The sequence below is a fragment of the Pavona decussata genome, unplaced genomic scaffold (genome assembly GCF_977016875.1).
Source record: "Pavona decussata unplaced genomic scaffold, jaPavDecu1.1 SCAFFOLD_64, whole genome shotgun sequence".
NCBI classification, from domain to species: Eukaryota; Metazoa; Cnidaria; class Anthozoa; order Scleractinia; family Agariciidae; genus Pavona; species Pavona decussata.
Window position 1 is genome coordinate 2791387 of NW_028145484.1, and position 17525 is coordinate 2808911.

The 17525-nt window shown below is 38.6% G+C and overlaps 1 protein-coding gene across 1 annotated transcript; it reads left to right on the forward strand.

Annotated features, from left to right (window-relative positions):
• The first annotated feature begins 579 nt into the window (after positions 1-579).
• LOC146478459 (mucin-like protein) lies at positions 580-16414 on the forward strand. The gene is made up of 8 exons (XM_085112053.1): positions 580-749; positions 8204-8312; positions 8784-8832; positions 9461-9631; positions 10733-10888; positions 11876-12046; positions 13041-13083; positions 16217-16414. Exons 2-7 carry the CDS (start codon positions 8256-8258, stop codon positions 13046-13048), a joined length of 612 nt encoding a protein of 203 aa, XP_084968179.1. The 5' UTR covers positions 580-749; positions 8204-8255; the 3' UTR covers positions 13049-13083; positions 16217-16414.
• Positions 16415-17525: the final 1111 nt, after the last annotated feature.

Consider the following 17525-nt stretch of genomic DNA (forward strand, 5'->3'; position numbering starts at 1 on the left):
AATTAAAATGTTTTCATTACTGTACTGTGTCTCTCAGATACCTTTGCAACATAGCGTGCGTTATTCCCTAATTCCTACTGGCGTCATCACGTTATATTTCTCAACATACGCACGGCCGGCCGTGCTTTCATAAGATGAAATGGCAAATCAGACAAACTCGGGTTTCCATCGCTTAGTTTTCAATTTAAAGTTTGCCAAGCAGAAATTTGTGCAGCAGCAATGCATCGCATTGAAAAAAATTTCCAATCAATCTCAAATAAAAAACTGAATGTTGTCCTCTTCAAAACGACGTTGCTGGAAAAACAGATGAGTGTAGTGTTGTAAAAAACCTTAGTTTTCTAGAAAATACAGGTATCTGTGAGAGACGGTACAAGTATTAAAGAATTTTGTTTGTGTCCACTTTCAATTTTTCTATTTTTGTGAACCATGTCTGTTATTTGATTGGATATTCTCAAGGCGTGCTTTACTGCTTCAAAATCCCCCCGCTGTGATGAGAAATTTCTGAATCCACCCCCGTCTTTCATTTTAATGTATATTTTCAAAGCGTGAGGATAATTGGAAAAAGGGCGATTCGCTAATAGCAACCACAACGGGCCAGGTTATTTGCAAAACTTGAGTATACGAGACATCTGTCCATTACCATATTATTACTTTTACAGTGATTTTACTCAGCTGGTCAGAAGCAAAGTTATCACTTCGACCTTGCGGATTCTTAGTTTGTTCCTAACAGCTGACTTTGCTGAGTGAAGGTGAGTGGAGAATAGGAATGAAAGTTCTCTCCATATATTCTCAGAAACAATGAGAGCACTGGCGATTGCACAGTCTGTTTGATAAAAGGAGTCTCGCCGAGATTCGCTTTTTGATTCAAGCTATTTTTCAAATCTTGGCGGGTCGACTCTATCACAAAGTCATCTCGGAGACTTCACCCCCATATGAGGAATTCCAACTCAAATTCCTTAAAGTAGTGCCCACTGAAAGAAAAGGTTTGAGGTCTCATGTTGTACTACTGTCTCGCAAAATCGGTCGAAATTTGCCAATCGCTCCACCAAGCTTATTCTCGCTATTGGAAAGCAAAACCTAATTCTATTTTAAGTTCGCAAGTTTGGCAAAGAAAAAAACAACGAGATTCTAATCTCCCGACAAACTACAATCGACAAATAAGTTAGTTCTTGATTTTAAACACCAGGATTTGAACGCAGCAATTATTTTTTGCTATCCACCTGCTCAAGTCTTGATAACCTAGTTAAATCAGTTGTATCAAACAGCATAGGACACTGAACATGGCTCAGTAAGCCACGGCTGGGCAGTTGCTAAAGTTATCGCATGCGTTCACATATATAACTAACTTTAATGGTTTACAATACAACAAAGGAAAAATTAAGTGTATTTAGGAAACTTTATGGGGTTACCTAGATTAAGATACGTTTTCAAAAGGTTTCGTTGTTGAATACGAGCGTCACCAACGGGAGGGATAGAAGCATTCAAGCCGACTCGTCTGTGTTATTGCGTATCAAGAAATGTATAACTAACTTTAATGGTTTACAATACAACAAAGGAAACATTAAGTGCATTTAGGAAACTTTATGGGGTTACCTAGATTAAGATACGTTTTCAAAAGGTTTCGTTGTTGAATACGAGCGTCACCAACGGGAGGGATAGAAGCATTCAAGCCGACTCGTCTGTGTTATCGCGTATCAAGAAATGGTCCATCACCCCCCTATAAGACTTAAGACATAAAAACTTTATTTATCCACGGTGAAAATTAAAGCTAGAAAGCTTATGGGGCCGTGCCAAAACGAAAATGATAATAATACAATCTAAAGAGAAAAAAAATTCAAAATTTCCCGACCCTCGCTCTACAACTTGATCCATATCTCAGATAAATACAAAATCTAATCACGAGTATACAAAATCTGTGTCCATATGTTGTATGGTGGAAGGCTGAAAATTTCAGTTCTCTAAGATCTGATGATTGCCAAGCCTTCTTCGTGAAGGCCTTGATTCCTGTACCATTTGCAAGCGGTGAGAGGAGATTCCAAGTGGAGAGGAGATTCTGAACAAAAAGCGCATTGTTGTGTTTTGTGCTGAGGGAGTTGAACCGAGACTTGGCGAAGATGAGTTTTTTCAGTATTATCGGAAGTTTGCAGGCGTGTGCAAAAGTTTCATTGTGAATGAGATACATCCGCTCGCTATTTTTGGCTCCTCTCCGCCGTCCCCGCCACTGTTTTATAGCGATATACTTAAAGGAAGGTGCGCGCTGTATTTTTTAAAATTGCTTTCCTTGTTGCTTATGGCTTCAATTGAAATGAAATCAGTATTAGAACGCGTTATCTTCCGCATCCTGTACTGTCTTTACTGCACGTTAATACTTTAAGTTTAAAGCATATTTTACCCTTCTTCTTCTAAACGAGCGGAAGACTGACTCAAGCTCTATTCAAACTAGGCGGGGGTTATTTGATGCTTAAGGAGAAAGCATGAAATAGCGCGAGTGCCGCATGCTCGATGTTTTTGTATTATTATTATTTCTTGAAAGAAGAAAATAATAAAAGAAAGAGGGCTTTGATGATATATAAAGTAAACTTGTTCAGACTTTGTATTGATGATTTTTGTTAAACTTAAGAATTCACAACCCACACGCGACTACATATATAGCTTCGATCTCTGTGGTAGGTTGCACGACAGAACAGTGGCCTTTCGATACCGTTGTAGCCAATATATTTTTACATCAGCTTTTCATTAAACGATTCAATGTAAACAGACGGTGTTCCTGCAAAGTCCAAGTGGTGTTGCCCAGTAGATGCATGGCTCTGACAAAAGCCCTAAATACACCAACAAAACATGTTTAATTAAACCAGGTTTAACAAAATGAAAATAGCTAAAAGAAAGCTGAACCATTGGCTGTGGCATAGGATTCAAGTAAACTTTAACTTATGCTTTCACTTGTGCTAAATCTGTGGTCGACAAAAATATGAAGGAAACAATTTTAAGAGCCGATTTCTGAAATTATCAAAAATCGGGCGTCAATAGTGAAATTTCGAATTCCTTCATATTTTGCTCATATAATCTCTATAGTGGAGTATTTTCAAAAATAACGTTAAAAGTTTCATCAGCGTGTTATTTTTTTCGAAATCGGGCAAAGTTTGAAATACGGCAAATTAGCGTCCTGTCGGTCACGAAACTTACTAAAAATTACCCATTTTCATCTCGCTCGTAGAAAGAAACGCGATGTCCTCCATTAATGAAATGTTCACAAAATATAAACACATCCCTCTTCTTCATAATGCACTAGTTAAATTTAGATAAGCTTGAAAATTGGAAATGCTTCGGCCGTTAGAAGAAACCCCATTTCGGCAGTTTTAAAATTTAGCAAATTTCATCCAATTTCAACACAAAAGAAACCCAATTGGTACGTCCAGTTTGAATTTAAAATGAAGATATTGTTGAAGCACAACCGTTGTAGTTTACTGTGTTAAAATATTTCTGGCGGCAATGCAAAAGTATCCCGTCGAGAGACCAAAATGTGAAGGGTACTTTGACACGAGGAGAGCCTGTGAAACGAACAACGGCTGTCACGCTACAAATCAAGATCTTTGTTAAATTATCACTTGCGACAAGGAATATGTTTTCGGCTATAAGCTGTACAGAAATTGTTAATAGTAGTTTATTCTCTGTTGAACTTAGTAGGATAACATTTTGTATGATTTTGTCAACTCATGTATTTTTACACATGTAGAAGTCGCTGGGGATTAGGCACATTTTGCCGTTAGTTGTGTAATTGAAAACTGTTTACATTATTCTGCTTCGGCTACTTTCAAAAATACAACAGTCAGGAAATACCAAAAGTCAGAGTATTTCTAAGCCTTAAGTCATCTATTGCTTGAGTTTTTAAGACAGGAAAGGCAATTACATTAGAATTGTCAAGCAAAGATGGTATAAATTCACTTAGAAGAGGTTAAGTTAACAGCAGAGATCAGCTATGTGATTGTCGCATCGCAGTATAAATATTTATGAAATTGCTATAAACTAGCAGTTTATTCTAGCCCTCAATTCGAAAAAACTCGCTAAGGAGAACTTACCACAGTGATCTGATCTGCAGCGCCAGTAACTCTTTTTAAACGGAAAAAGTTGAAATCCTTGTAACTGCGTGACTCTGACAAACTAAGGCGTGATCAAAACCGCGTGGGATCTGGTAACCGAACTATCTTCCCAAGCCGGCTACGAAGGCGAACAAGTAACAAACGACAAACAATTCCGTATTTTACCTCAGTAAATATGCAGTTCTTCAAGTTCCTAAACCAGCCGTCTAGCCAAATATATACTCCCGTGCTTGAAAACGTTTTTTTTTTTTGTTGGCGGGGAGGAGGGGGGGGGGGGGGAGGGGAGGGGGAGGGAGGTTTTTTGTGCGTGAGATCTCGCGGACGTTTAGAACACAGCTTAGTGCCCTCTCTTCAACAGTCACTTTATATTTTCTACTGTATGGCACTTATCTTTGCGAATATCAAGAACGAAGTGGACAGTTACTATAGTGTTTCCTAACTACAGCAAAAGGCTAACATTATTGGCTGGAGGTTCCATCTATGATACAGTAGCAAGTAGACTAGACATTTTCCTACAAGAAACGACCGCACATGGTCGTACGACGGACCAGCGCACAAAAAGACTGTTTTGCAGCCTAGCCTGTTCAAAGCTCCAGAATAGTGAGAACCGCGAAAACATGAACCCGAATTTAAAAGCGCTCTCTCTCTACACAATTCTACTCATTTTGCTTCCTCGGGTTTTGGTTTGAAATTTGGGCGTTCTCACTAACTGAGAGCTTTGAATTGGCTAATGTTGAACAAGCTAGTGTTTATGTGGCATAATTTTAATTATGTCACATGAACATTAGCCAGTAGGAAAAGAGAACTCAAATGACATTCCAGGCTTTTTGTTTCTCGAGTATCTTATCTACACTTTAAAGACAAAAATTTGACTGTTTTGCAGTCAAGGAAGATAGTACGTGTAGACATAAAATGCAGGTGTGGCCTCATACAGTTTGCAATGTCTACTCTACTTGCTACTGCATCATAGATGGAACCTCCAACCATTAATGTGAGCCTTTTTCTGTAGTTAGGAAACACTATAGTGACTGTCCACTTCGTTCTTGATATTTGCAAAGGTAAGTGCCATACAGTAGAAAATATAAAGTGACTGTTGAAGAGAGGGCACTAAGCTGTGTTCTAAATGTCCGCGAGTTCTCACGCACAAGGACCCCCCCATTCGTTCCCACCCCGCCAAAAAAAAAAATGTTTTCAAACACGGGGAGTGTATATCTGGCTAGACGGCTGGTTTAGGAACTTGAAGAACTGCATATTTACTGAGGTAAAATACGGAATTGTTTGTCGTTTGTTACTTGTTCGCCTTCGTAGCCGGCTTGGGAAGATAGTTCGGTTACCAGATCCCTCGCGGTTTTGATCACGCCTTAGTTTGTCAGAGTCACGCAGTTACAGGGATTTCAACTTTTTCCGTTTAAAAAGAGTTACTGGCGCTGCAGATCAGATCACTGTGGTAAGTCCTCCTGAGCGAGGTTTTTTCGAATTGAGGGCTAGAATAAACTGCTAGTTTATAGCAATTTCATAAATATTTATACTGCGATGCGACAATCACATAGCTGATCTCTGCTGTTAACTTTGACCTCTTCTAAGTGAATTTATACCATCTTTGCTTGATAATTCTAATGTAGTTGCCTTTCCTGCCTTAAAAACTCAAGCAAAAGATGAATTAAAGCTTAGAAATACTCTGACTTTTGGTATTTCCTGACTGTTGTATTTTTGAAAGTAGCCGAAGCAGAATAATGTAAACAGTTTCCAATTACACAACTAACGGCAAAATGTGCCTAATCCCCAGTGACTTCTACATGTGTAAAAATACATGAGTTGACAAAATCATACAAAATGTTATCCTACTAAGTTCAACAGAGAATAAACTACTATTAGCAATTTCTGTACAGCTTATAGAAAACATATTCTTTGTCGCAAGTGATAATTTAATAAAGATCTTGATTTGTAGCGTGACGGCCGTTGTTCGTTTCACAGGCTCTCCTCGTGTCAAAGTACCCTTCACATTTTGGTCTCTCGACGGGATACTTTTGCATTGCCGCCAGAAATATTTTAACACAGTAAACTACAACGGTTGTGCTTCAACAATATCTTCATTTTAAATTCAAACTGGACGTACCAATTGGGTTTCTTTTGTGTTGAAATTGGATGAAATTTGCTAAATTTTAAAACTGCCGAAATGGGGTTTCTTCTAACGGCCGAAGCATTTCCAATTTTCAAGCTTATCTAAATTTAACTAGTGCATTATGAAGAAGAGGGATGTGTTTATATTTTGTGAACATTTCATTAATGGAGGACATCGCGTTTCTTTCTACGAGCGAGATGAAAATGGGTAATTTTTAGTAAGTTTCGTGACCGAAAGGACGCTAATTTGCCGTATTTCAAACTTTGCCCGATTTCGAAAAAAAATAACACGCTGATGAAACTTTTAACGTTATTTTTGAAAATACTCCACTATAGAGATTATATGGGCAAAATATGAAGGAATTCGAAATTTCACGACTGACGCCCGATTTTTGATAATTTCAGAAATCGGCTCTTAAACTGTGTTTAACTAAAGGTGTTTAAGCCTTGGTGTGAATAAGGGCATTAGTCAGTTTAGTTGAAATCTATAACGCAGTTTACAGTATTTACCAGCAAACCCAATAAAATCATTTTTCAAAGATGCATTGTCTTGGTAATAAATTGTCTAGAAGTAATGTAAGGGTGCAAAAGAACTTAATTTCGAAGCAGGTAGGGATATCAATGAGATACGAAAACACCACTCTATTTAAGTATTTTGTTTCGGTATGAATTTCTAGTTGTCATCAGTACGAAATCACACTTACGAAAATTCTCGGATTAATCCCTTTCCTTCTCAATGAACAATTACGTGCCCACCCAAAATGATTCAAATCTATACTCTGTTTCACACGACAACCCACACCCTTTGGCGCCACTAAGCTATACCGTATTCCCTCGAACAAGCGCCATCCCCCTAATAACCGCCCAACACCTCGCCCAAAATAGCAAGTAAGTGCTCCCTTCAAATAAGCGCCCCCTCCCCTTACCCTCAATTACTTAAGAAATATATGTAAATGTATATAGGGGAGTACCCCCACTCCACTCCCCCAGTTTACTTTTTAAAAACCGGCCGGCACGGCGTTTTCAGCCCTGAAACAATGTCGGTGTTGTCTGAATAGAATGATAATAAACACATTGCGCCTAACTGAGAGGTAGCTTTATAACGTTCTACTTTAAACTTGGAAGGAGACAATTATTTAACATTTACGATTTCTATGTAAACTGGTTGACTGCAACCGGATCGATTACAGTCAAACCTGTGTTGAAGCAGACACCCTCCGGACCGTGGCTTAATACTCTACTATACAGAGTGTTCGCTAAAAACAGGTTCCCTTCGTCTTATTAAGGATCCAAAACCATTCCCATGAATGTGACATAACTTCCAAATATATCTGTAAATTAAACAACCATTTGTGATCATTTGCTTTATTAGAATATGTACAGCGATTAAAGTACAGTATCATAATTATGTTGATCAAAGTGATAAGGTCGACATATCACACGAGAAAGTCCTCTGCAAACGAAAACCGACTGAGGGATTATCTCATCTTTCAGCGCTTATTCCTTTGAGCGAAGGGTTTTGTACAAGTAGACCAGAAGTGTGAGTCATACGCGATAAGATGAAAAATATATATTAACCCACTGATGGGTGGCTCATGGGTGCCATCCCTAAATACACCCATTATAACTTTGTAGCTCGCAATAATTTTTTATCTCGTGATATTTTTTCCATCGCGATTATTTTTAACCCGAGAGATTTTCAATACTGGCCCATACCAGCATCCCTTAATACTCTCATTATAATTTTGTATCTCGCAATCATTTTTTATCCCGTGATATTATTTTGATATCGAGGTATATATTTTTTAATCTTCTACAATCCGCCATGTTGGATTTGCCCTAATGCCCACCCCGTTGGTCACACTTTCTCCTCTTCCCACTCTTCCTCTGCTTTTAACATCCAAGATGGCGGCTATTGCGCTGAACCAAAAGGCTACCATGTTTCAGTCAATAAGATTTATTTTTTGGTACGTATTATTTCACAGGTAAATTGTGTCCAAATTATATCGTCGTTTGGCTGCGCACCTGAGAGGGATCATGAAGTTCCGTCATTTTTCTCTCCTGCTGGTGTCAATAACTTGCCAGCAAATATGGGTAAGTGGTAAACTTGTCAAACTTTTATTTGACCAAAATAAAGTTTAGTGTTAAATCTAAATTTTGAGAAAACAAAGCTTCAAAACTTAAATTAATACAGCTCTTTTTATGAAAATGGAAAATAAATTGTTAAAATATAAAAGAAGAAAACTCACAAATGACCAAATCAACTGGCCCAAAATAAATTTCCGAGTTGCTTTGAAGCTCATTACGAAAACGAGGCAAAGTGCAAAGCCTTTCATATGAAAAATATTTCTTTGTTTGCATATTAGAATGGATAGTAAAAAATTATTTTGATAACAGAAACCGAGCAGGAAGTCTCGCTTTCATAATGAGGTTCAGAGCAACTCGGAAATGGCCCCTTAAGCTTTAAGGTTTTTGAACAGACTTATTGTATGTTCATTGATATGCACATTGAGCTTACAAGTAGCAATTTTCAAATTTTTAGCAAAGCAATGTTCCTCTCCACAGCTTGCTTACGGATGCACCACCGACTGTACCACTATAATCGAGGAAGGAGGTTAGTTATAGCTACAGCAACCTCGTTCTAATGAGGATCGATTTCGACAACCTCAAAACCCTCAACTATTAAACTTTGTTCCAGTCCAGGGCTATTACCATGTTTTAGCTGCAGTTGTGCTTTTACTTCGAGAGTTCAAAGAAGATAACTTTCTTTGTCTGTGAGTTTACTAAATCAGGAGTATGGAGCTAAGGTTGAGCTTTTATAAAGAGAAGCATGTGGAGTCTGGTCGTCACTTGGTCCCCACTTACTGTTTGAATGCGTGACATCCAAAAGAATGTGTGACAGCTGGAAAACTAATTCATCTAATAATGGTTCCTGACAGACTCACAAAACACTTTTCAGTTTTAAGCTGTCAAACTGGACTTTTGTTACTTTCCACGTTTGATCGCAGTTTATTTTTTGTCAGGCTTTTTCAAGCGTGCTTCCAAACATAGAGAAATGTGTTACTTTATCAGCGAATTTTTAAACAAGCCATATCAATGATACGTAAAGTAAAGTATGTAAAGTAGTTAGGTGTCTCCAATAAGTGTACATTCTAGTACGCGCTAGATGCTATGACACATTAATAAAGTTTTTTTACCTTTTTTTTTTAAGTCAGTCTATTAATTATTTTTCTTGATCTTAGTCGATGGAGGGTGGAGCGACTTCGGAGCTTGGAGCCAATGTAGCGTGACATGTGGAAAAGGTGTCCAGGAACGCTCAAGAACCTGTACCAATCCACCTCCGGCTTTTGGTGGCGAGGAGTGTACTGGGAACGACAAGGAGACCAGAGAGTGTCAAGCGGATCCTTGTGGAGGTTAGTGAAAAGGAAAACATTATGGTTTATGAAAATAAAACTGTTTCAATTGTACGGCATAAAAGCATTAGCAATTTATCAAAGAGGCGGACAAGACAAATTGGACAGACAAAACAAGCAGTAGAACCGTAACTGGGAATCACGTAAAGAAACCGAGGAACCGGTAGACTAGATGATTTCTGGGAGCGCAAAGGCGATTCTTCTTCATCGATTGGGCGCGCTGGTATTTCTGTGAGGCTCGCGACTCAGCCTGCCTTATAAGCTTGTCATCGTCGCAGGATTTCACCGCTGATACTCATTACCAACCTCCCATCCTTCCTCTGAAGAATTAGCTATAAGAATGAGCTTGTTCCGGTGAGAGGGTTTCTTCTTACCTTCTTTCAACTCGTCCAGAGCCTTTTTAACTTGTGGCGTAGACGCCTGAAGTAAGGACGAAGCGGACTGGACGTGCTCAAGGACTTCAGAGTTGATCAGTAAAAGTTGTTTCTCTCTGCCTTTCTTGTTGAACTTCGGAACGCTGTCAGTGGCTGTCTTAAGCTTTTTCAACGCAACGCCATGCTCCTTGGACTTCTCATTTTAAAGAAGATAGACCAGCGCGTAGTTCATCTTTAAGATCAGCAATGCTCCGCGCTAGATCAGTGTCGGACGGCATCGTAACACAAGTTGAAAGTTCGAGAGCTGGGATAACATGAAAATTCAGTGAAAAAAAAAATTCACCTAACAATGGTTCCCGACAGACTCACAAACCACTTATCAGTTTTAAGCTGTCAAACTGGACGTTTGTTACCTTTTTACGTTTGATCGCAGTTCATTTTTTGTCAAGTTTTTTCAGGCGTGCTTCCAAACACACAGAAAGTTACTTTATCATCGAATTTTTGAACAAGCCATAACAATGATACGTTTATTAATTTGAACCAGCTTGTTTAGTTTGTATTATGAGATGTTGGTTTTATTTTTGCGGTTTTTGTTTTGTTTTGCTTGGTTTGGTGTAGAAATTTTACTGGTGCTCGTCAGCAAGCGAACTGAATCAGTGTTTTTCCAGAACGGTATTCCCGCTTGTTAATTAATAGTCAATCTCTCAATTCTTTTTCTTGATTTTAGTCGCAGGAGGGTGGAGCGAATTCGGAGCTTGGGGCAAGTGTAAATGTATCCAGGAACGCTCAAGAACCTGTACCAATCCACCTCCGGCTTTCGGTGGCGAGGAGTGTACTGGGGACGACAAGGAGACCAAAGAGTGTGAAGCTGGTCCTGCTGTAGGTTAGTGAAAAAGAAAACAGCATGGTTCATAAAATAAAACTGTTTCAATTGTACGGCATAAAGGCGTCAGGAATCTAGCAAGAGGCGGGCATGACAAATTTCCCAAATATTACAAACAGATACTTGAAACGTACCTTGTTTTCAATAGGTAGATTCTCGTCGTGTGGTATCTTTAGTTTTAACCTCGTCTTCACTGATTTACGGTTTAAAATTAAATGTCGGAGTAAGTCTCCCAGGTTAGCGTTTCGTTTAGTTTTTCACTCGTGAATGCGCGCAGGCACAACGAACGAGTTACCGCAATGCGGGGGAAATGTCACTCGGTCGTTCCATCGGTCACTCGATGAGCTGTAAACTTTCAAATATGGCGTACTCTCACGGCTCGCTCAAGTTTCTCTCCTCGTTTAATTATAAAAAAATTCACGTTTTTTGGAGTTTGAAATTAAAAGAACTAGCCTAAAGAAGACTCGGCCGATTTATATAGTCTTCGTACCTTTTATTTTGGTGATAAAACCCCCGTGCTGTTCGTGTTGAAAACTGCTCAATGCCGTCCAAGTAAAAAGACATTTTACGCAAAATGGAAGGAAAAACCTATGACCTTCAGATTACTAGTTCAGATGCTCTACCACTGAGCTACAGGAGACTCGTGGGAGCCGAAGGCCATGAAAAAAGGTTGATGGGAAAAAAATATTAAAGCATACTCAGCAGGATTTGTTTGCAAAGGCCTTGCAAGAGATTTTATTACTGATCACAAATGATCTGAATGCACGTTGCGCTCATCACTGTTACTCTGTCTATCTTTAATTGATTGATAATTCCGTGAAGCTTTTGAATACGTTTGATTTTTATGTTCTTTATTGTTCTTAAGGCGTTTTGAAAATTTGTTCGTGCTTTTCGCAGTTTCGGCGCGTTAAAAACTCATCACCCTTACGTACTTTTCAAAAGAGAAATCAGACTATGAGAAATGACGTTACCTTTATTTTATTTCAGTCGATGGTGGCTACTCTCCGTGGGGGGAGTTCACCAAGTGCAGTAAGACTTGTGGCATGGGAAGGAAGCGCCGTTTCCGCACATGCACAAATCCACCGCCATCTGGAGGTGGAAAGAAATGCAAAGGGAAAAACAGACAAAACAAAAAGTGTAAAATTCAATCATGCAAAGGTATGAAAGCTAAAATTTAAACAATGTTCTACGCATCATCTACAGCCTGTTAATCCTAACTAGACCGGTTTTTTTTTCTTCTTCTTCTTTTTTTTTTTTGCCTCTATAACTTCCCCAAGTATAAAAGCTATGACAATAAGACTTGGAGGATAGAGAGTACGTCCAAATATGCCCAAATAAGTCATGACGTCATATGACGGTGTAATGACATCATCTCTGATTTCTGGATTTCCCGAAAACTTCAGGAAAGCGACGAAATTGAACGAAAATAATCGGAACCAATAAAAGAACACTAGTATGGGTTAAAGACATAAAAGTTACGGAAAAAAAGTGATTTGTGTTCATTTTAAAAAGGATTTTCCATTTTTTGAAAAAAATGCCCTGTTAAACATTGGTTTCCATGGCAACATCAAAGTCAATAAACAGTAACCAATGACATGAAATTGTTCCCAGATAAATTTTCGAAAAAGTCCTGAAGTTTCAGGCCGTTTGTTCAAATATTAAAAAAGATATTTAGGTTCAAAGTCGGTGCGTCATGCACCGTGGGTAGAAAACCAATGTGATTGCTGAAAATTGCGAAATCCTAACATATTTTGAATATTATGTAATGTTTAAAACACGAGCAGCAGTGTTTTATCGGGAGTTAAAACCACGAGGCGCAGCAGAGTGGTTTTAGACCCGATAAAACGCGTGCTGCGAGTTTTTTGAACGGCTTCAAAAACATTCCAGGAAAAGCGTGTCAAGAGAGTTCATAACAATGATACTTTTGTGAACGTTGAAAATTAGCATACGAGAAAAAACATTAAACGCCACATACTATAAGGAGGAGGTTTTATCGGGTTTTAAACCACTGTGCGTGATGGGCTTATGAATTATTAATGAGTTTTTGAAAGATATACATGATATAGATCTAAATGCAACCACAAGTATCAACCTTCTAAAGCAATTGTAACAGTCTGTTAATTTTCTTGTCCCTTCATGACTATTTCAACAGGATCATAAAAGGATAAGCAAAACCGTGGAAGCTAGATTGAACGGTGTGTACCGTATTCTGATTTTGGCAACTTTAGAATCCTCAACTTTATATAACAACTGTAGCAACTTACACTCTGCGTGCATCACTGTTCATTACCTTAAGGGTACTTCCTGGGTTCGATAGGGTAAAAAAGGGAAAAAACATTTTTTTCGACCAAATAGAATTTGGGGATTTTATCTAACATTTACTGAAAAAAAATTGAAAATTATTAAAAAGCGCGCGAGATATTTTGGAAAACGTATTTCCATCTAAAAGTAAATAAATAAAAAAGGTGTCATAATCTTCTTAATGCGAGACGCCCCAGAGGAATTTTCGCGGCAAACGCTTCATCCGGGAGCTCTTATTTCAGAAATAGGCAAATTTTGTTTACATCTCGCCTGCAGAAAATTTCTCACTTCGAATTTTCTATTCTTTGCCGGCGCTTCCCACATGGAAAAGTCATCAAAAAACGAAAAGAGCCTGTGGATAAAATCCCGGAAGATGCCAGGGCCTAAGAAGAAGGGAAAGATAGGTTTCAGCGAAGATCGAAAACGTGATCTTGCAGAGAGCAACAAAGGCTCTTGGTTCGACCAAGAAACTCTAGTGGACGTTGAAGGTTCTGTCGAAGGTGATCACGAAGAACTGGAGCAGCGGCCTTCAATTTAATCCACTGTTATTGGATCAGGTACACAGAGGTCGATTGCCGTGCAAAAGTCCTGCAGCCGTAACTTTGCATGCGCAAGCGTCCTGTGAAAATATCAAATATCATATTCTACATCCTCTGGGCCGATTTCTTTCTTCTGCAGCGAGATAAAACCAAATAACGTTTTACTGCGCGTTTGTAATGAAACATTGGAATAAAATCAGCAAGAATTAGACCGATGAAATAGGACTCAACAGAAGCGTATCAGCCCACGTGTAATACTGGAGATAGCGCGTTCTGCGTGGCCCTTTCTCTCGCTTTTTGCTCCGCTCCACGCTATCTTGAATATTTCTTACGAAGAAATCACCATCGTACCTAAATAACAGTAAAAATGCGATTTTCTTTCATTATACATTTCCTTTGATACGAAATGAATAATCGCTTTAGCTTGAAGCGTAAATTACATTACACGCAATCAAAACGAACAACCAACCCAATAGATTTCATCTCTGTTATCAGTGCACTCCTCCGAGGAGTGCACAGTTTGGCAAACTCTCCGCTGACGCGCTTCTGGTTTCGTTAGCCTTGGTTTTTCCCGTTTTCCTGGTTGATTTTTACGTTTTCCTTTCGCCACTTTCCCCATCTCGCTCGATCACAACAGCGGAGTCTAAAACGTGTCTGCAACGCGATACTTTTTCCGCGAAATTCTGTGCTATTGTTGTTGACGCCATGGGGTCCTGTTGCTCGATTGGCTCGCCACCTAATGAGGTGTCATAATCTCCTGTGGAGGCTTGTTTTTCTTGCAAACCTTTATCGAGCGAAAACTCGCACTTGAATTTTGGCAGAGTATGTCGACTTTGAACGAATTAATAGGGTATGTAGTTTTGACGGATTGTCGTGAAATTTGGCCAGAAGATTCGAGGAATAATGACAAACAAAAAGGTGTCAGGGAATTTTGATTTTCACAATATTTTTCCCGTGGCGACTGTTTACGCAACACGACTCAAATATTTTTTGCTACTCAAACTTTAGACGTGGATATCTAAATAACCAATCAGAATTTCGAAAAAGCCTGACACCTTTTTGTTGATTGATGCCTTGTGAATAACACTTTGCAGCGATTTCGTTCTTCGCGCGGCGTTCGATAACCGATTAATTCAATGGAACGACCATCGGTCGATTCGAGGTTCTACAGGCTCCTGGCACTTAAAAAAGGAAAAGATCGCTCAATTATATTTTTTATAGGAAACTACATTTATTAAGCTTTATAATGATATATAGTTTGTTAGAGGTTTATTTAAACTTGCGCGCGTACGATTTTTTTTCCAAAGGACACCCGCGAACCCAGGAAGTATCCTTAAACGCTGAAATCTACGTCACGGCATTCAATTTTTTTATACATGGCAGCAAGGGCTATGACGTATTGAGAAGGATGCAGAAGGCTACCATCTCGAGTTCTCTCAACATAGTGAGAACTTTCAAAGCTACCGTCACTTGAATTTCCCCGAGGGAATTGCATAGGAGCTCAATATAGTTTTAGTATCACAGAACTTTAGACTTTCTATTACATTTTTATCTTTTATCGAGCAGTTTTCTTTATATAGTTCCTTCAGATTGTATAGGTTACGCTGCGCGCCCTTTGTGGTTCGATTTTAGCATCCCTACGTTCATCAACTGCACATAATAATAATAATAGTAATAATAATAATAATAATAATAATAATAATAATAATAATAATAAAAGGCTCTTGTTAACGCGTTTAAAAATTCGCAATGCGCTTACAGTAATTAAGAATAAAAAAAGGTAACACAAATAGCTTAAAGATGTACCCAATTAAATAAACTATATGATTAAGATATCAACCTAAGGTTTAAAATGTTCAGAAAAAGAAATGTTTTGAGTTTCTTTTTGAAATTCAGGGGCTAGATTCAAGAAGTCCTCCCAAATCAAGTTGTTTCCTAACTGTTGTTTCAAGAATAGTCTATCATCATTAGACTGTTGTTCAGAGACAATGACTTAGGACACATCTTGATTGTCTCTGAACAACAGTCTAATGATGATAGACTATTCTTGAAATTAACAATTATTCCACGGCCACGCGTTGGATATGAGATGATAGATAGCCAACGAGGCGCGTAGCGCCGTGTTGGCTATAATCATCTGATATCCAACAAGCGCGAGTGGAATAATTGTTTAATTAAAAACAATCAAGAAATATTGCTAGATCTTACTGATTTTTCAACCAGAAAGCAATTTAATGGTCGCCATTTCTCGGCCATGGTATAATGGCTCATATACCATGGCCGCTAAGCCAATCAAATCCCTCGAATTGCATTATACAATGATTAAGTTTTTAATAACAACAGTTAGGATACAGCTTGATTTGGGAAGACTTCATGACTCTGCTCTCAAACTCCTTTTGTTAGGCATTTACATAAATTAAAAGGATCAATTACTCTCGGGCTTCAAATTCCAAACTAACATTTATTACATTGAAACATTCGCTTACAGGTCTGCAAAATTGAAGTAAGACAGCCTGACAGCAAATGGGCATCAGCTTTTAACCATTGAATGGTAGCATTTGGGAGTACTATACACTGGGAGACTAAATAGAAAGAAGTGGGACATCCTGACATCGTGTTTAACTCTAGAAGCCTATAATTAATATTTACTTGAAGGTGATATAAAAATAAAGGAATTTCAAAAGGGTTTAGATGATCCATTCTTTTTGCTTCTATTTATAAAAAAAAACATATGTTATTAAGTGAAATTTAAGACTCCTCACTCAGATTTAATACCGGGAATCTTGGTGGCTAAGAATAGCTGACTGAGTTTGTTCGTTCGCTAGTTACTTCATTCTAACAGCTTTCTAATCAGTGTTCCTGAGCGGGTATTGGTCCTCCGTTGTCAGTTAGCTTCAGTTCTCACCTGTTTAATAATTTACGGAACCTTATAATTCGTAACCGGTTTTCCTACTTTTTCAATATCCAGTTGAATGTGCTTCTTCACTTAATATAAACGATTTGGGCACAATTTCATCTTCAGTTAATCCAGTTCATGGGTAAGCCATTCTTGACTGTAAAAGCGCGCGCCTTTGAGGTTGTAACCGTCTGTTAAAAAAACATCCGACAGCTGCTTCAGCCGAAAGTATAACAAGGCAAAGTCAAACCGACAAATTGCATCTAAGTTTTTAACATTTTTGGTCACAACAAAAGCAAACATGAAACCTTCACCCTCCACGAAATCAATGCCAATTTTAATTTAAGTCCTGTTACGTTGCAGTTTTTCTAAATCTTTCCGTGACCTCAATAAAGTGAAGCGTTGATTTTTGCCTCGAATTCTTTGGCAGGAGAAATTCAAGGGGAGGTAAAGTTACTGCCTCCTCCAAAAGCAACCTTCTACCCAGGGGTCAGATACACAAAGCCTTGCTATATGTTAAGATGTAAAGCATTGTCTCTTAACAATGGTCTATCGTTGGAATATAACTGACTATTGTTCAGAAGCAATACTTGGACTCAAATAACTGAAGGGAAGGAATATTTTAGGCCAAGCTCCACATCCTCTCCCCTCCGTCCAACCCACACTGCTCCACCCCACCTAAAAATTTCTGAATAGATTTTGCAGTATTGCTCTTAAACTAAATAAATTGTATGGCTTTAACGCGTCAATTTGTAAACAACAAGACGCTGGGGAAGCATTCACTCTGGCCATGGAAGTTGGGGTGGGGTGGGTGGGTTGGGATCTGAATGTCCCGCTTCCGGTAACTTGCCTGTCGGGTATAAGAGGCTGCGTCAAAAAAGACTGCCTTAATAAGATAACT

Bases quoted from the DNA above. Each gene is read 5' to 3' on its own strand.
- LOC146478459 (XM_085112053.1), top strand. From the start codon at position 8,256: ATGAAGTTCCGTCATTTTTCTCTCCTGCTGGTGTCAATAACTTGCCAG. The intron at 8,833-9,460 runs GTTAGTTATAGC...TCTTGATCTTAG, and splicing joins CACTATAATCGAGGAAGGAG to TCGATGGAGGGTGGAGCGAC. The intron at 10,889-11,875 runs GTTAGTGAAAAA...ATTTTATTTCAG, and splicing joins TGAAGCTGGTCCTGCTGTAG to TCGATGGTGGCTACTCTCCG.